General features: G+C 35.7%; 1 protein-coding gene and 1 long non-coding RNA gene across 8 annotated transcripts; one reads left to right on the forward strand and one right to left on the reverse strand.

Annotated features, from left to right (window-relative positions):
• Positions 1-48: 48 nt before the first annotated feature.
• On the reverse strand, positions 49-18,758 carry LOC128013710 (protein SON). Of its 7 annotated transcripts, XM_052596896.1 has the most exons (13): positions 18,591-18,758; positions 12,701-12,783; positions 12,450-12,621; positions 10,533-12,124; positions 9,261-9,643; positions 9,052-9,183; positions 8,456-8,674; positions 8,261-8,371; positions 6,813-6,929; positions 3,502-3,649; positions 3,356-3,421; positions 3,009-3,124; positions 49-621 (listed from the first exon to the last, which is right to left on the reverse strand). In XM_052596896.1, the coding sequence occupies exons 1-13, from the start codon at positions 18,671-18,673 to the stop codon at positions 463-465; spliced, it is 3,381 nt and encodes a 1,126-aa protein (XP_052452856.1). In that variant the 5' UTR covers positions 18,674-18,758; the 3' UTR covers positions 49-462. The 7 variants fall into 7 exon arrangements, 6 of the variants coding, with proteins under 6 accessions (XP_052452856.1, XP_052453055.1, XP_052452954.1 ...); XM_052597095.1 differs by lacking the exons at positions 49-621; positions 3,009-3,124; positions 3,356-3,421 and adding exons at positions 5,009-5,096; positions 5,184-5,296; XM_052597038.1 differs by lacking the exons at positions 49-621; positions 3,009-3,124; positions 3,356-3,421 and adding exons at positions 5,009-5,096; positions 5,184-5,296 and having other exon boundaries at positions 3,508-4,917.
• On the forward strand, positions 17,882-19,025 carry LOC128014040 (uncharacterized). Its single transcript, XR_008183479.1, has 3 exons — positions 17,882-18,015; positions 18,682-18,809; positions 18,876-19,025. It is a non-coding gene; the product is annotated as an uncharacterized LOC128014040 (long non-coding RNA).
• Positions 19,026-19,811: the final 786 nt, after the last annotated feature.

The following is a 19,811-nucleotide window of genomic DNA, read 5'->3' on the forward strand; positions in this document are numbered from 1 at the left end:
TTTGTTAAGTGTATTTGTGAAACGAACTGTACACAATAAAGAACATCATTTTCCTGTGAAATGATTTTCCATTTATTCTGCTTCATCACAAAAACATGTTCTCTGCCAGCAACAGAACACAAGACGTAGATGCAAATGGACTGGGGGCAGGTAAATCTTTAAGGCTTTATAAAGATAAAAGAGTTATAGAGCATGCGTGACGCATTTACAAGAGCTGACACAAGTTTAAAACAATGGAGCCCTTCGATCAAATGCATCAAACACAAATCTTCATGAGCTAAACTCAGTTGATTACATAGTCATCAAGGCCATTAGTTTACCAAATCAAGTGGCACAAGGTTGAAAAAAATAAAATAAATAACCCAAATTACAAAAATATGTCATAGAAAGATGATACTGCTTTAATGGACAACATGAGAAATGAAATCAAACAAATGTGTCTGAGCGTGTTGTGCGCTGGCCTCATGTGCTGGTGGCTGCTGTGAACACAGGGCCTGTATGAACACTGTCGCCTGCCACCTCTCCCATGGCCTGCAGTGCGACCGTGGCTGCCACCGCCTTGGCATGTTTCTTATTGGAACTGGCAGTCTGAGGCTGATATTCACATCCGTTCACCACCACCTGTTCACACAAACACATCTGACTGACACAAAACTATGTATTTGGGGCTGAATGCACAATCTCTGATTCAAAGCTATTATTTAGTGAAACCAGTATTTAATACTTTCAGTCAAGATATAAATAAGATATAAAAACCCATATAAATAATTTTATTAAATACATTTTTATTTTAATTAAAATAAAAATTTGTTGCTGGGCAACAATAATCTTTAAAAATTGTGATTAATTGCAATTATTTGCATTGTTACGCACAAAACTAATAATGTATTCAAAAGTAGTGTATTGTGCACTTTTTACATTTAAAAGTAGGCCTATTACTATATGAACAAAAGTGTAATAACATTTGGTTTGCAAACACTTTAAAGAAATAAGGTGCTTCCTTTTACATAGTAGCATTTAAAATATTTATTGTAGCCTAAATCTCAACTTATAACATTTATGTAATTTAATTAAATATAAAACAAGCAATTTGTCACTGCCAGGACATTAACATTTTTATAGAAAATATTTTATAGTTTGTTATAGAAAAACAAGTTATGTTCAGAGTCCAGAGCCTTGATCATAACATTCTAACAGACATCTTCCTATTAGAGACCTGAACGATCGACCCCCAACGCCCGGTTCATTTGACTAGTGTGATCGTTCTGTTTAGAAGTACCCGACTCAGTTGGAAGAGGTGGGCCAGACCGTGGTTCAGTTATATACAGATCAGTGAGTGTGAGCGCTAACCGCACCAGAGTCCAGATCTTCTGATACATGCTGCATGATTGCATGAATATTTCCAACGCTATCTAACGGCGACTTCGTACTAGTTTTTACCAATCGATATATCTGTAAAGCAATATATTGTAAAAGGGACGTTTGGTACAGCGTTAAGTTAATAATAATAATTTAAAAAAAAAACACATTCCTCCACTGTGTTGAGTTATCTCTGCTGTCTTCACATGCTATCGCAAACTAGGGGTTTCCTCGACTAAGGATTTTCATAGTCGAATCAGAATTTTCGAATCTTGCCGATATTCGACTGATAGTCGAATCATATGTTTGGGGGTGGGGCAAAATACATGAACAAGAGTCAAGTCAGACATTCGGCTGGATTTATTCACACACTTTAAAATATTAATTTAAAGCTTCTTTCTTTTCAGATTCTTACAGATTTATCATAATAGGCTGTATATTAACCTATTGGGAGAAAACTGGTAGTTCTATATGAAATCAGACACTTGAGCTCCCCCATATAGTCAAAATGGCATAATCAATAACACCACGCGAATATTCGACTGTTAGATTGGTAGTCGAATCAGGCTCCTCAAATCAAAGCATCAATTCGTCAACTATTCGGGGTCACCCCTATCGGAAATTTCTTATTTCCAACTTATAAAACAATGATTAGGAGCTCGTTTGCTCGTTCTTTTCTGTTAAAAATAACAGTGGACAGTGATTTGTGAATGTTGATGCTCAGCCTACATAATTTGATTGGGAGCATCCCCTCCTGTGACCCATGATTTGTCTCTATGTGTAGTTAGAACCAGTGAGCAACAGACTTTAATAATAATAAAAAAAATGCATTAATGTGCGATAAAATATTTGTTGGCGTTAAATCAATTAATGCGTTAACATGATAATAACGCATTAACTTGCCCAGAGATTAAGTCAAAGACTATAGAATAACCAAGACATGTCACTTGTATAGTTTTAAATGGGGAAATTGCAATGCTCAATATGGCAACTTTATCAAATGAAGCCCCGCCTTCTGAATAGAAGAGCCAATCGTTTCTCGGTAAAGACGATTAGAAACCGTTAAAAGTCCCAGATTCTATAGAAACAGTCAGTGATCCGAGGTGTCTACATAGGACTGTGCATTGGCTGATCTAACCTGATCTAAAAAATAAGCTTTTTTGACGCTATTTGAGCAAAAGAAACAACATTTATGAGACCGTTTGTGTCGTTTCAAAGATGGCCGCAGAGTGAAATGACTTACCTTAAAGGGACTTTGATTAAGTTCACTTTATGGTTACTGAAAATAGTTTGAGCTGTATGAACACACAACTTTTTCAAGTTCTTCCTATCCGTTCAGCCCCCAAATGATAGTTGAAATTCAAAATAGTCTTCAGTAAAAAGTCATTTTTTTTTTAATAATTTTCTATGCAGATTGAATCATAGAATGATTGTTTTTCAGATCACAGAAAAACTACATTTTGCAATGTCTTTTTTTTTTTAAATTCATCAATATTATGCCGCCCTAGTTTCAGTTATATTATTGTGATGTCTAAATTCACAACTTACTTGAAACTACTGGTTTTATATTTAATGTGTTTTACATTATTTTACTGCAAAATAGTATAAGAATTATATTTAAAATAAACATTTTAAAACTAAGCACAAACCTTGAAGAGAAAGTTCTTGCGATGGTCGGGTCCGCTGTGGTGAACCAGCACAAACTCTGGCTGTGGCCACTTCTTCTTATTGCACATTTCCATAAGAGCGGATACCGGATGCTTCCCTGCAAAATAAACATCATACCCAAATTCCTATAAACCTGATGAATTGTACATTTGCAAGAGGGTTTAGGATTATCAAGCAGTTATTTCCCTCCGTCTTCAGCATCCAATTTAACCACGTAAAGCCATGTAAAGACAGGTTCTGGAAAAAACATTCCTTAGAAGACTGATGGTCATATTTTATACTCTCATTTGAACATGATTTTCTAAAAAATGATGTACCAAACACCCACCTAGAAGATCCTTCATCACGACAATGTTGCCAGATTTCTGGGTTTTTTCTCCTTCTGCTACAAGTCCTGTATGTACAGAAGCATCCAGCACTATGATCTCAGTCACGATGATATGACTCAATGATTTCTGGACAGCCTCTTCTTACCCTTGCGGTCCGTTTTGAAGTCAATAATGATGGGCTCCACTGTTCCTTCTCTGTGCTTCCCCAAACCCTCCCCTGAATGCCATCCCATCTTCCTCATCAATAACTCCCCCATCCCACCTGAGACCGGCGCCGCTCGCAGGAACTGGTCCTGAATGGAATGGGACAGATTCAGACAGAGAGAGGCAAACGAAGGGAAACGGGAAGCAGTGAATGATACGCTCACATTTAGAGCAACAAGGTCACGTCACTGCAACTGGAGCTGTGTTTAAATTAAAATATAAGATATAATAGCCTTGTGAGTTTGTGGTTTAAGAATGTGTGAAATGTTTACATGTAGAATCCTTTATTTCTCACCTGGAGCAGGTCTAAATAACTAAATAAGTATATATTATATATAATGTAACACTATTGGTCAAAGTTTGGAATAATTTAAATTTTTGAAAATGTTTTTGAAAGAAGTCATTTCTGCTCACCAGTGCTGCATTTATTTGATAAATAATACAGTAAAAATTGGTTACAATAAAGATCGTTCTCTATTTTAATACAATTAAACGTTTAATTTATTTCTGTGAGGCAAAGTTGAATTCCCTGTAGTCACATGATCCTTCAGAGATCATTCTTTGCTGATTTGCTGCTCAAGAAACATTTTTATAATGTGATATTAATGTTGAGAACAATCTTGCTGCTTCATATTTTTCTGAAAAAAAAAAAAAAAAATCTTATGGACACAGCAAACTGATTAAAATTTACAGTGAAGACATTTCCAGTGGTGTGAAAAAGTGTTAGCCCCCTTCCTGGTTTCTTATTTTTTTTGCATGTTTTTCACACTTTAATGTTTCAGATCGTCAAACAAATTTAAATATTAGTCAAAGATAACACAAGTAAACACAACCTGCAGTTTTTAAATTAAGGTTTTTATTATTAAGGGAAAACAGAATCTAAAACTGTATGTTGTTTCAAAGGGTTTCTATTTCACAAAAATGCTGTTCTTTTGAACTTTCCATTCATCAGACCATTTTGAAAAATAAAACGTTTCATGGTTTCCACAAAAAAATAAATAAATATGAAGCAGCACAACTGTTTTCAACATTGATAATAATCAGAAATGTTTCTTAATCGGCAAATTAGCATATTAAACTGATTTCTGAAAGATGATGTGACACTGAAAACTGGAGTAATGATGCTGAAAATTCAACTTTGCATCACAGGAATAAAATATATACATTCAAATAGAAAATGGTTCACAATTCACAATTTTACTGTAGTTTTTGATCAAACAAATGCAGCCTTGTTGAGCAAAGACTTTCAAAAACATCAAACATGATTCCAAACTTTTGAGTTGGCAGTGTAATTTTTACATAGCACAAAGCATCTATAATACCATCCTCAACAGATCTCAGGCTCTGAGTCGGTTCACTGTAAACAAACAGGAGGACATGGCAGAAATAAATCAATTCACACACAAATCCACATGAATAGAAGGAAGGGTGCTGGAGGACGTACGTACCTAGGCCCCCATCATCGGCCGAGCATCTGACGTGAACAGAAGGGGCCTGACTGTGACCATGGCAACAAGGCAGCTACAAGGACTGACCCTGCAACAAGTTTCCATACAGAGGGGTGAGAGTTCACAGGTCAAACTGTGAGCCCCCACCCCTCGTCCATCCGTGTCCCAAACCCACCATTGAGCTTCAACTTTGTACCCACTGGATGCCAGATCCCAAGAGGAGCAAACATTGTTTTGACTGCAGTTAGTGCACGACCAGGCCCTTTTGACGCAGCAGTAATTTTTAGACTAAAAACCAGAAATAAAAAAAAAAACCTTTGGTATGATTTGAACATTTCGCTCTTAAGTCAAGAGAGCGCTCCAAACATATCCCAGGATTCATTGAGACTCGTATCGAGTCAAAGTTGGCCATTTTGGAAACACTGCCCTGAGACATATTTGGTTGTGTGAATGCTTTGGTCTCTCTTAATATAGACCAGCTATTTTGCTAGCATTTAGTTAGCATCCCGAGTCTAAATAAAAACTGGGATTATCGGGTCTTAAATGTAAAGGTTTGCATTACATAGCGGTCAGCATCCAAAGTCTTCAGGAAAATGAGTCTCTCTGCTAAAATCACGCTTGTACATTTTGATCGAAAGGTTTGTGTTGTGTACATTTAAAACTCTTAGAATAAGTATAACATACAACTGCAAGAGATTGATTGTTTTAATAAAGTAACATGAACATCAATACGATAATACACAAATTTTCAATGAATAGCTTCATACTGTTCAATATTTGGGGTCAGTAATTAATATTTTATTCAGCAAGGACACATTCATTTGATCAAAAGTGACGCAATTTCTACTGTAATTTTGTTCAAATAAATATTCCTTGCCGAGCAGAACAGATTTCTTTCAAACCCGACCCCAACTTTTTGAACAATAGTGTACATTACTACAGGTCACTAATCTAACTGTAGGCTGTTCATGGCGCAAAAGTGTGGTCACAGGTGTGCATACATTGGCTATTTTCCAAAAATGGCTCTTCCAATCCAAATTTGAATCCTGATGTGAATGTCTTTAATCATTGGTCATTCAGAGGAGGGGCGGAGAAACCTACTTCACATCCTCTTCCTTCCTTCCTCCCCTCTCTCAAAAGACACTTTTAGGGGAGTATTATGAGATGCACTGCCCATCCATCAAATGCATCTACTATGACAGAATTTCAGATCTAAAATATCTGCATGACTGTGCACAAGTGGTGTACCCGTACAACTGCTGGCGGGTTTAATCAGAGAACCTCAAAACATTGTGATACGAGCAAATATTTGCACTTACTCTTTCTTCCAGCTGATAAAGCATAATGACGTCAGTAAACACTGCTCTGGGCTGTCTTTTGGCAAGACCATTTCCATGGATACCTTGACGTCATCTTCGGTCCCAAATCAATGCTTATTACATTAAAAACAAACTATCATGGTGCGACTGACCGGAGTGCGGTCTGAATAACGAAGTTGGGTACACCAATTGGCAAAGTCATTACAGATGACAATTCTTCCGTATATGAAATATTATAAGAGGGGATGATGGGTATTTTGAGCATTCCAGGAACTATTTTACCCTCCATGGGCCAGAAGAGTGTAAATCTAAATTAAGCACAAGTCAAAAGGGTCTGACTGTACTTTGCCAATGTGCATGAGGAAATGACGTGTACTTTGATTCTAGGAAATTTAACACACATGTGCGATGCAAAACACAAACCATCGAGCACAATATATGTGTGACATCATTGTATGAGTGATGCCGTCGACTCATGGCTTTACCTTCTTAATCCACGCTTGCGGGCCGCTGTTAGAGAGCTCATCAGAGGAGAGCACTTGAGCTCCTGTTGAGCCTGTGAAGAGGCCTGGAATCGTGTTGGATTGGGCCCATGCATCAACCTGCGGACATTAATAACCAGATGTGAGCTAGAAAAATCAGGAAATATGGAATAAAGTCTCAAACCTAGGCTAGTGCAGAATTCATGCAGTTCATATATTCTGCACTGTTGTGGGGGAAATGTGACAAAACATGTGAAATGGATCTGAGAGCACCACTCTTCTGTGTTATTTTAGTATTATTTATACTAATTCAATATTTGAATATTTATTCATATTCAAATTAGTTTTAATTTATATATTCCCCAATTTTAACTGGAAGTTTAAACAATTTTATGTGCTTTTGTCATTTTTATTTTGTAACTTTTCCATATTTTCTCTTTTATTGTTTTTTTTAATATACCTTTATTTTTATTTCAGTTTTAGTCATTTTAGTATGTCAGCACTTTTTTTAATGTCAATTTTAATTTAAGTTTTTCATCTAAGATTTATATTTTCTATTATTCTTAATTACCATTATAGCCGGAGTGCACATAAGCAGGTCTGCATGCACAACAAAAAAACAACAAACAAAAAAAATGCACAAACTGTACTATATAAGTTTTATTTTCAACCTGAAATTATACATTTAGGCTATGCTATGCCGTTTTCAAAGCACAATGCAGAATATCATCCATTTACGCTCTTTAATCAGCAGCGGTGCTAAATCCAGAAGCGCGTATAGAAAATTGCCGGCAACCCACCAAAATAAAAGCCTGCTGATTTTAAGTTTGAATATGATGAAAACGCTTTTATTTATTTATTTTTAGACGCTTTTATCCAAAGCGACTTAAAATTGGGGAATACATAAAGTGATTCTTCTTAAAGAGGCAAACAAAGAAAGTAGTAGTTATATCACTTACAGTTTGAATAACCGTTAATTTTTTATATTTTCTGATTTTAGTAAAATAAATTTAATTTTACATTTAATTTTATTTGAATACTATTATATTTAGGTTTTTTTTTTTTTTTTTTTCAAAGAGCCTTTATTTTTATATTTTCAGTTTTCATTTTGATTTTAGGTTAAGTTTATGCAATTTCATTATGAGCTTTTGTCATTTTGATTCATTTTTAAAGATTTAAAAAAATTTTTTTTAGTTTCAGTAAAACAACTTCAAGTTTTAGAAGTTTTAATACTTAGTACTTCACATTTTTCACCTAATATTTACATTTTATTTTATTTCAGTTTTACTTCCAACATCAAATAAATAAATACAAATACAATACAATAACAATAATGTTACATTCATAATAGTAGCTTAAAATTAGATTTTTCAGTGAAGCATTTCATTAAAACTTGATTTAAGGACCATGATGCCTTTCTAAAAACCCAATGTCTAAAAGAGGAAACGTACTTGCTCTTGAGCCTTATTCAGCATGCACATGGCATTGATGTCAAAAGGGTTTTCGGCCAGTCTCTTCTGGGCAACCGCTCTCTCACTGACAGCCGACGTGATGTCCACGGGCTAGAGACAAAAGACAAGAGCTTATACGAGTGGAACACAAGACCTATTTGAGATGAATTGGATTTTTAAAAGTTAAACACTTACCTGAGAAGGTGCTTCAGGAAAGACACTATCATTGTCCTTGGTAGTTTTCTCAGTCCCAGAAGAACCTGAAGCAGATGGCTTTTCTGTTTTCTTTTTGACTGATACCCATTCACCATATGCACCATCAGGCTCTTTATTCCTGTGTTGCGAGCCGGAAGACACTGGGAACTCCTTAGCAAACGTCACATCGGTTCGGATGGATGGCTTTATTGAGGTGTTCTGAAGGAAAAGGGGGCGTATGGGAACACGGTTACTGCAAAATAGGGACACAATAATATAAAAATGCAGGCCATATTATAATTATATTCTATATATTGTCTAAATAAATAAAAAAACTAAACAAGTTGATCATGGCACAGATTCTGGAAAATCTCTGGAAGTGTGAATGAACCAAAATCAAACGATTTGGAAAGAGGCTTAGGAAAAGTAAAAGCCTACCTCAACAAGCTGTATAATCCAGGGTAAAATTCATGTTTATAACACAAACAGCGTGTTCCAAGTTTAATACACTCTGAATTGTGATATGATTTAACCAAATCCCTAAACAAAAGTATGCGCAGTGATATAACCGTGATGTGAAAAAGAGAGACACTTACACTGAGACTGAACGCGATGCCCTTATGCTCCTTAAGGGACGCTCCGAATGGCCTTTCATCCTCTTCATCGTCTGACACATGTGGTTTTGCGATGGCCATCTCTTCCTTACTATCTACTATCTTTTTGCATCTCTGAAAGTTTAAATAAAGTGTTGATTCAATGCAGATCAATTAAAACACCAAAGTGCAAGCACATGCACAACCCTTACCTCTGTTAGCTCTTTAATACTGAAGCTGTTCGCCTGCTTTGCAACTTTCTTTTTAGCTTCTTCAATATTGGCGAGATTCTGTGTGTTCGAAGACGGTGGCTTGTTGACGATTGTGGGTAATGGTGCCATTTGTGGCAAAAAAGCCAAAGCACCCATGCTGGACAAAGCAGCGGTCATGGTGGCGGCAGTCATACTAGCCATAGCAGCGTTCATAGTCATGTTTGACATCATTGGGAAGGATAAAGACAAAGATGTGGAGTTTGGGATTGGCAAAGGGAGTTGAAGAGCAGCTCTGGGCCTGAGGCTCTCCGGGATTTGCATGCCGGCCTTGGCACACATAGCTGCAGCATTAGCCTTTGCTATTTCCAGCAACTGCTCTTTATCTGGGGAAAAAAAAGATTAAGTCAAGACCAATGCACCATACACTACTGGACAAATGTTTAGGATAATAGGGATTTCTAATGTTTTTAAAAGAAGCCTCTTATGCTCATCAAGGCTGCATTTATTTGAACAAAAAATATAATAAAAACAATAATGAAATATTTATTTTAAAATGTAATTTATTTCTGTGATTCAAACTTGAATTTTCAGCATCATTACTTTAGTCTTAAGTGTCACAATCTTTCAGAAATCATTCTAATATGCTGATTTGCTGCTTAGTTATCATCATTTGTTATCGGTGTATAGCTATTAAAGGTTCTTATTATCAATGTTGAAAACTTTTATTTTGCTTAATATTTTCTAAAGATTCCTATATGCATAGAAAGTTTAAAAAAATCTGTTTATTTGAAACTGAAATCTTTTGTTAAATTATAAATTTATTTACTGACATTTACTGATATTTTCATTTTAATGCATCTTTGCTAAATGTGTGTTAATTTGTTGTCCATTTATTCATTTTTTAATCTTACTCTCCCCGAAACTCTGTATCAGTTTTCTAATAAAATATAAAGCAGCAAAAACTGTTTTCAACATTCAACATTAACATTTTGTACTGAAATTAATACTTTTTATTTACCAATCATGCATTAAATTCTTCAAAACTGACAGTAATCAGATTCATGATGTTATAAATGATTGACTGATTTCAAATAAATGTTGTTATATTAGCATATTAAAATGAAGGATCGTGTGATATGGAAGACTGGAGTAATTAAAATCACAGAGATAAATTATATTTTAAAATATATTACGATAGAAATGTGTTCTTTGAATTGGACTTTAGAGTGCTGCTGTACAAGCAATGAAAATAATTTCAAAGTTTCTTCATACCAAGTTCTGTAAGACGTGGAGGCGTCTTGCTGGTGCTGCGTCGAGTTTTGGACGTCGATCTTTTGTTACGGAGAATGAGGACCGGAGAGCGACTGGGTTCTCGTTTCCATCTGTCCCGCTGATTTAGGGTCCGGCTTCCGAAAGCTCTTCTCTGACGCGAGCCAGATCGGGATCTCCTCCTCGAACGTGAGCTTGACCTCTTTCTTGATTTTGAACGTCTGTTTCTGTCTGGAGTTCGAGATTTCCTCTGACGACCTTGTGAACGAGATCTCGACCTTTTCTTTTTAGGCGATCTTGATTTTGAGTGCTTGCTCATTGGTCTAGACTTGTGCGATTTTCTTTCAGAGGGTGAGCGAGACTTCTGTGAAGACGACCTAGACTTTTTTTTTGATGATGATTTTGATCCGGATTGTGCAGCTACTTTGGAACTTGCAGATATTTTTTGACTGGGAGATCGGGATGGTGACATTGAGTTCTTCTCCACTGATGTTTCTTCAATGGTTGTTGGATTCACATTGGTTTCTTTCTTCTCAGGACTGGCAGCACCCTCTGAATCTTTTGGCTTAACAGTCGGGAATACAGAAGGTTCTTCAGATATATTGGTCACTTCCAAAGGCACCTCAGGTTTAACACATTTTTGTGAAGATGTGGTCTCAGATGGCTGTGCCAAGAAGGGAATTGGTCGCCAAGATCCTTTGACAACAACTGGACTGAAACCAGAACTTGAGACGTTCGATGCAGTTTCTGATAACTTGGTGTCAGATATCACAGTCACTGTTGGATCTTTTCCATTCTCAGTTGTGTTTAGAGACACATTTGTTTGCGTTTCACAACTCTTACTATTGTCAACTGCTGGATCTATATCCTTCGTAATCAATTCGGTTTCCAGTTTTAGATCAGACCTTGAGTTCGAAATGGACCTTGATTCTGAAGGTTTTGTTCTGGACTGAGACTTACTCCTTGAATGGTGTCTATGCTGTGGTGAGCGAGACCTAGATTTTGATGTGGACCTTCTGTTCTTCCTTGAGATAACAACAGACCTTGATCTGGAGCGTGACCTGGATCTTGAATGTTTGCCTCTTCTGACAGAATGAGATCTGGACCGATTGTTGTGCCTCTTTGACCTCGATCTGCTTCTCTCTCTCTGTTGAGGAGACCTCTTTTTTGAGCTATTTCTAGAGCGAGAGGTCGGCGGTTTTCGTTTTGGGGATCTTGACCTGCGCTCTGACTTTCGTCTGGGTGATCTTGATCTGGTTCGTCTTCCTCTAGATCTCTCTTTACTTTTAGATGTCCTACAGGAACTTCTTTTCTTTTCCTCGGTCCTTTCCATCTCTGTGCTTTTGTGGACCGAATTCTCCACCTTGGGAATAATGTCAGGCAACTCCTGAGGTTTACCAACACCAGATGTGTCTCTGAGCTCAGACTTTGAAGTCTTATCTGCTGAAGAGGACTTTGTATTTTCTTTAGAAGGTTTCGATTCAGACTCAGATTCAGAACCAGATGCTGAAGAGCTTTCGGACCGTGAGCCAGACCTCTTTGGTTTGTCTGCATCTTTGCTTCTTTTCTTTTTCTTGCTCTTCTTTTTCTTTCCACTTTAGACAAAAGCCATTAAAGAAAAAAAACAACAACAACAGCAGATTAGCAAAAACGACAAAATGAAATTAAAATCAAACCCACTTACATTCATTACTTTCATTTTTAATTCATTTGAATAGTCCCAAACATTTTAGTGGTGCTTGACTCGAAGATATACATGATCAAAATTTAAGAATAAAGACTTTTACCCGATAAACTAACACAAATTTTAAGTTTTAACATTTTGTAAATAAACTTTTAAAACAGAATGTATCCTCAATTCAAGGTAATTAATACAAACATTATTTGTTTTTTAGTTAAGTACAAAGAACTGTGTTGCACCTTTCTTGAATCTCTTTGTCAGACTCCGTGTCTGAGCTGCTGTCTTTTCCTTCTTTGCGTTTCTTTCTCTTCTTTTTACTTTTGTGTTTTTTGTGCTTTTTACTTTTTCTGTGTTTAGTGCTGGTGTCCTCTTGACCATGATTATCTTGGAGGTCAGTGTGCACGACATTATCTGCCATGAAGACAAACACATATTAACGACAGATTATATATCAGAAAATATAAAGAATGTAGATGTATTGTTGACTAACCTGTTAATGTGTTCATTTGTTCTTCCTTGTGTCCATCTTCTCTGGTCTCCTTTACAGGATCAGACTGTGGCTCATCTTTCACACTGAATGGAAAAACACTGCATCATTCATTAAAAATAAAATTTCACGAGTGAAGTTCCAATCATGTGTCCGTCATCCACAATGTACAACAGAATTCAAAGTAATCTTTTACTCTCAGGAATACTAGGAAACCAAAGCAGATCCGATGTTTACTAAAAAAGTGTTTTTAAGTAATCTTTAATTTAACACACTTAAACCATTGTTTTTTCTTTATATAGATTATTTATTTTATGTACAGACACTTAACCAAAATGACAATGGTAAGTACTAACCAAGTCAAGTAATTTTTATTTGAATAAACTTATACAAATAATTTGATGTTAGCCATTCACTTCCAGGTTTTTATTTTATTTTATTTTTTTATACTATTGAAGTCAGTGGCTACCGCCAACTTTTTGGTTACCCAAATTCTTCAGAATGTCTTGTTTTGTGGTCAACAGAAGAAAGAAACTCATACAGATCTGGAACGTCATTAGGGGTTGAGTGTAAACGATGACAACTGACAACATTTTCAATTTTGGGTGAACTATCCCTTTAAGGCAGATTTACAGAAATGTTTGCCTTCATGTCATGTTGTTGTGATGACAAATAACTAGGAGTACATCAAGATCTATAGTATATTAGTAGTCTTTTAATTAATATGGGCTCATTTAAGAATGTTTAAATAGACACAGTTGTTTTAAAATAGTTCCAAATTAAATACAGACCATTTCAACGGATATTCGGCGATTCAAAGAAGTGACGTCTTTGTTCCTTGGATGTTTCCGGTTAGTGTTTGAGCTTATTCAAAACAATAGTGGCAGGCGCTTGATGCAGAGTGGGATTACGAAAATGTATTTAATCCTGCTGTTTAAAATTTCTAAAATTAGATCATCATTACATGGTGGATGGGTGCTCTCTCTGACCTGGAACTAACATTAATTTATAAATAATCGGACCATAAAGGGTTTAGATTTCCGGAAAAAAAAAAACACACATGGATTCCAGGAGTGAAATGCCAGTTTGGCATTTCATTTATATATATACCCTTTAAATTCGCTTATTGAAAGAACAACAGCATCAGTATGGTTTAACATTTATTTAAAACACATGTATTTGGTACTTGCTACCTTTAATCTTTACTCTTTCCTTTCATGGCTTTTGAAAACTTGTCTAGGATGTTTCTCTGCATCACTTTTTGCATAACTCATGGTCGTCGACACCAAGCTTCATTGCAATTACTTTCTAGGAATTAAATGCTTTCTCTGAATCTTTAAAATCTCTCTGCTAGGCGATCGTACAGGTGCGGATATATTTGTACACTCCAGTGTATTTATGTTGCTATTGACTAGGCTGGAGATATTGTTCTCTCTTGTCTGACCTACGTTGAATGAGAAAGGATTTGAAAAAAAAAATAAAAAAATGCACGTCAAAGAAATTCAGAACACACTCACCGACTGCAGAACCGCCACAGACCCAAAAACTCAAAGGTGTTTAAGAGCCAGAAAAACTCCCCCAGAAATTTTGCTGCAGTCAGATGTTGTTTCGAACCTGATTTTGTTTCGAGATGACATCATCAGTTCGTTCTTCAATTTCGTTCGAAGTATATCAGGGCATTTAAATCTACAGCGCACATTTCGATTCAGGTAAGGAAATGTAGTTGTTGTTTTGTTTTCCATTTGATTCTTTATATTTATTTACGTTATCTCCTCAAGTATAATGCAAAATTGTGCTTTCATCATTGTTTACACATGTGCGTATAGGTTTGATTCTTTTTTGTGTGTGTGTGTGTGTGTGTGTGTGAAAAAGGCCAAGTTTTTATTTCTGTTTTATTGCCAAGCGTTAATGTGGGCTAGAATTAAATATGAGTTCACATTAGTTGTCTAGCAATCCTAATAATCATAAATTCATATGGGTAACATGTTATAGAAATATATACGTTACTGTAAACTTGAATGTTGAATAGTTAAACCATTAACTGCAGTAGTTTACATTTTTCATCATTCATTATGCTTGACTAATGTTAATTCCAACATGTACTGATGAATTCAAAAATTATAGTATTGTTTATAAATATTGTGCATTAAATAACTGTTTTTCTACGTTTGTTTTTAGGAAAGCACCGGAGAGACTTTAGGAAGTGCTACAGGAAGACAAGAAGGACAACTGGTTGTCCTGCTGTGCCAAACCACATGTGACTATATGAACACACAGATATGTCTGAGAACCTGAGGATGAATGGCAATGTAATACTTATAGCTGCTCATGGCCAGCCTGCTGCATTTGATATTAATCACATGTTAATAAATTTGCTGGAAACAGCGAGATGATGTCTTTTGTGTATATGCAGCACTGGTCAAATTTCTGGACACATTACTATTTTTAATGTTTTTGAAAGGAGTCTCTTATGCTCATCAAGCCTCCATTAATTTGATTAAAAATACAGACAAAATCAGTTATTTTGTGAAATATTATTACAATTTAAAATAATGGTTTTCTGTTTTAATATTCTTTATATTGATTTCTGTGATTCAAAGCTGAATTTTCATCAGCTTTTAGTCCAGTCTTAAGTGTCACATGATCCTTCATTGATCATTTTAATATGCTGATTTGATACTTTGTTATTGTCCGTATTGGAAACAATTGTGCTGCTTAATATTTTTTCTGGAACCTGTGATAGGTAACTTTATACAGGATTGACTGACTGAATCCTGCAGGGTTTTTCAGAAAATAGAAATCTTTTCTAACAGTATGTCTTTATTATCACTCTTTTTAAATTAATTTAAATGTGTGTGTGTATATATATATATATATATATATATATATATATATATATATATATATATATATATATATATATATATACATACATATATATACATACATATATATATATATATAATAAAAAATGACCCCAGACTTTTAAACAGAAATGCATGTTGTTACAAAACATTTCTATTTTAAATAGATGCTGTTCTTTTATTCTTCAAAAATCCTAAAATTATATCAGAAATATTAAGCAGCACAACAGTTTCCAGCACTGATAATAAATCGGCATTTCAGAATGATTTCTGAAGGATCATGTGACACTGAAGACTGGAGTAATGATGCTGAAAATTCAGCTTTGACCACAGAAATAAATTATATTTTAATGCATATTAACCTGTTTAATCCCAATTTTTTGCTCATACACCAAAATATCCAAATTATGTGTCATTAGGAATCCTTTGAAATATCAATAATTATTTTTTGAAAAACCTTAAATTAAAAAATGTTTACTCCTTCAAGGACCACACTCAACAAAACTGAATATGTGAATTCATATATTAATACTAGACACCCAAAAGAATGTGTACCAAAAATCTTGATCATATATTTATGTTTACATACTTTTCTTAATTTTGGATGTTTGATGCAATCATCCTTTCATGGTGCAAACAAGAAATAAACTGCTTTGATCATGTGACAAATTTATTTAAGTGGCCATTTATTCTTCCATATTTGCAGGAAGTGCACTAAAACATCAGACAGTGAATTTTTGATCAATTAAATGCAGCCTTGATGAGCATGGGAAAATTATTTCCATCAGAATGGGATACCTTTGGTTAATGCGCATGCGTTATATTTTAAACATTTCAGCATACCTAAGAGTACAAGCGGTAAACCCATAGACAGTAAAAGAAATGGACACAGGACTTTGGATTCAACCAAAGTCCTTTCAGGCAAGTCGTGCCACTCGGCCGCCATCTTGGCAACGCCTCCGGGCAGCTATTTCAGACTAACAAGACCAGCTCCTATCTAAATGAATGGGCAGAGAGTCAGAACTGCACTTTCACAGGTCACCGGGACATAAAAACAGCATGTATAGAAACAGCAGTGAAATATGATAAACATCGCTGAAAAAATTTGATGACTTTGCCCCAAAATAAGGTTTAAAATGCCTTTTTCCCCACAGGTTATACCTTTACTACGCATGCGCAAGGGTTCCTCAACTGTGCACACACATCAGTGGACCCAGACGATAGGCTTAAATGTTTGCCGGCTTGACTGTTAAAAGCAGATGATTGGCTTTCCAGCGGGAGGGGCGGGACATGTGCACACAACCGCCATCTTTGCCGTTACGGGTTTTCCTTACATACATATATATATATATATATATATATATATATATATATATATATATATATATATATATGTGTGTGTGTGTGTGTGTGTGTGTGTGTGTGTGTGTGTGTGTGTGTGTGTGTGTGTGTGTTGAGGATTGAGGAAGTGACATGTCTCTTATAAACTGTCTCTGATTCAAATCAGAAAAATGAAGTCAATTAGAAGCATGCACTTCCTGGGATTCGGGCATACTGCGCAGACTCAAACTGAGCTTGATGACTTAGATGTCACGTGAGCAACCTGTAAGTCTTCTAATCGCTGTGCCAAAGGAAATCTGAATCACCCACCAAATCTTGTAAGAAAAGGCAAGCGTGAACAGGAGCAAATTTTGGTAAGTATTAATTATCTCCCTTGACTTTACACCTCCATGTCCCCCCAAAAGCCTCATAGACAGTAAAAGATTGCCTGCGAGCTTCTCCTCCTGTCCATACAGTAATTTCTCTACTGTGCGACAGAGAGTCGCTGGTTATGACGCAATCATTAGCCTATTTTTTACAAAAACTGCTTCTATGGGAACATAACGTAAGATACAAGGTAATGGAGCCTTTTACACATTTTCGTGTTTCTTTAGACATAATTATTGGACAAATGGAGTCTTTAAATGCCTCAGATGTAAAGGTATTCGCTGTCAAAGTGACGACAACATGAATGGGAGTCAATGGAATGCTAACAGCAGGTGGCGGTCCGCTAGCCAATGGCGGCGCCCAGGGGTGCTTCAAAAAAAAATGAAACCCTGCCCCCCTGGGTAAACTGCATAGCCCTGCATAAACTTTATTTGTATAAAACCAGGGCCTATCAGAAAAAGCATACCCCTGTATAAATAAACTGTATTTTTATTAAACCAGGAGCTATCAAAACAGCATACCCCTTTATAAACTGTATTTTTATTAAACCAGGGCCTATCAAAAAAGCATACCCCTGTATAACTATTTTTAATACAGACAAAGTAGGCTAAATTGACAGACTACGCTATAAAACTCAACTTCCGGTATATTCTGAAAAATATGTTACATCGACAGAACACCGTCTCTCGTGCACACGCACGCAGCAGCAATCAGAGCCGTACGAAAGACTACTTTGTATTGTTCTTTGTAAGTTTCCGCCTCAGTCACATTAAATGGGTAATTCCGATCACCGATTAGTGTTATTATTTCAAATACCGCAAATGTTGCCTTTTCGTTAGAATTAAAATGTACGCGATTGTTTCGACAGCTCGGAGATTTAAAAATGGCGCTACCGGAAATGCTTCAGGATCAGACGTGCGCAGTAGCGTTCCAGCGTCTTTGAAACGGTCTATAACATAAATACAAACATTTCTGGCACTGCTTGACAGCAGTAGTGTTAGCATGTCTGAACACAAAGACGAATGAACCATTTTGAGCTGTAAAAGTCACGACGTCATAAATCCTTATAAAACGATTAACGTAGATTAACGTATAGTCGAACCCTACTTTACCATGGTAACTTTTGTAAGATTATACGTGTTTACCTCGTGTCAGCACAATCGTAAAACGTTTCAACACTGTGTTTCTGTGCGGTGACGTAGAGGTGCTATATATTTATTACAGCTAATGTTTAGCTAGCCGGCTAAGACAAATACAACTACAGCTGATATAATGATAAAAAGCGATCTAGTAAGGCACAAGTAAAATATCTGACATTTTACCTGGTTTCTTGAGTTTCATCTTCTATTTCTTTAATCTTGTTCATTAAAAAATCTCTGAAAATGTGCTCTATTTCGGTCTCCATCACACTAGGATTGTTGCTGGGTCTGACTCCGAGTCCGCAAGTAGCCTATCCCAGAAAGCCTCAGTGACGTCTACTTCCTCCGGGCACCGCAGCGAATGACAGCGACGGGGGAAGCCACTGGCAGCACGTTCAAAATGTAAAAATCTATTGCATTGAATAGTTAACAAAAGATCCCTCTCGCTTATACTGTATTTCATTTCAGGTTCTTTATTGTCATTGTTATAAGTAACAACGAGATCACATCAGACCATCACGTGCCATCTCTGAGCCATACTCTATTCTCCCTGATTGTGTTTTAGTATTCTAGCGGAATATATTGTTTAAATTAAACTTTTATGAACTAATTTGCAAATGTTTGTACAAAGTGTAATCTATTAATATTATCTATAAATAATACTTTACTAATAATACTATACTGTACCACTTAATAAGAAGTGACATTGTGTTTATTTAAAACTGTAAGATTTGTCTTGTTTTTTTTTATTTTTTTTTTAGGCCTTAATCTGGCCATTTATTCTAAAGTCTAAACATGGTTTAGAGGACACATGAAAAAAAAAAGTTTAATGTTACTAGATTGTAAAGTTTTAAGTAAAAAAATAAGGATTGTGTGTGTGTGTTTGTGTTTGTGTGTGTGTGTATATATATATATATATATATATATATATATACATATATATACATATATAAAATGTTGTACCAAGTAACATTAATTTTGATGTTGCCGATTCATCCACTAAAGCAGATATTGTGAGTAAGATGAAATTAATTTTGATTCAGTCCACTAGGACTTCATCTTGTAATATTACTACTAACAATCTAAAAGTTATTTTGTGTAATTGATAAAAATCAGTAAAGATTTTACTTCATAAAGCACATAAATCACAGTCGGAAAGTGAAGGTTTTTACAATTGTCCTAAAAGGCTTATACTTGCTAAAATCTATGGAGTGTCAGGCAACAGAAGGCATGTTGAACAGGTTTTTCACAACTTAGAGCTTTGGAAATTCATTTATCAAATGTGATGCAGTAGGCATTATACTTAAAATGTTATGTCTCTTCGTTGATTATAATGGGATTGTTTATCACATCATAAGTAGTGCAAAAATAAGCTGTGGACTGAGATTAGGTCAGCAGTAAATT

The sequence above is a fragment of the Carassius gibelio genome, chromosome A1 (genome assembly GCF_023724105.1).
Source record: "Carassius gibelio isolate Cgi1373 ecotype wild population from Czech Republic chromosome A1, carGib1.2-hapl.c, whole genome shotgun sequence".
Classification (NCBI taxonomy): Eukaryota; Metazoa; Chordata; class Actinopteri; order Cypriniformes; family Cyprinidae; genus Carassius; species Carassius gibelio.

What these genes read in the sequence shown, in the direction of transcription:
- LOC128013710 (XM_052596896.1), bottom strand. Translation starts at nt 18,673, where the DNA reads ATGGAGACCGAAATAGAGCACATTTTCAGAGATTTTTTAATGAACAAG. An exon ending in ACAAATGAACACATTAACAG is followed by an intron (nt 12,622 to 12,700) that starts GTTAGTCAACAA and finishes TCTTCATGGCAG; the next exon opens with ATAATGTCGTGCACACTGAC. An exon ending in CTTCAAAACGGACCGCAAGG is followed by an intron (nt 3,422 to 3,501) that starts GTAAGAAGAGGC and finishes CTGTACATACAG; the next exon opens with GACTTGTAGCAGAAGGAGAA.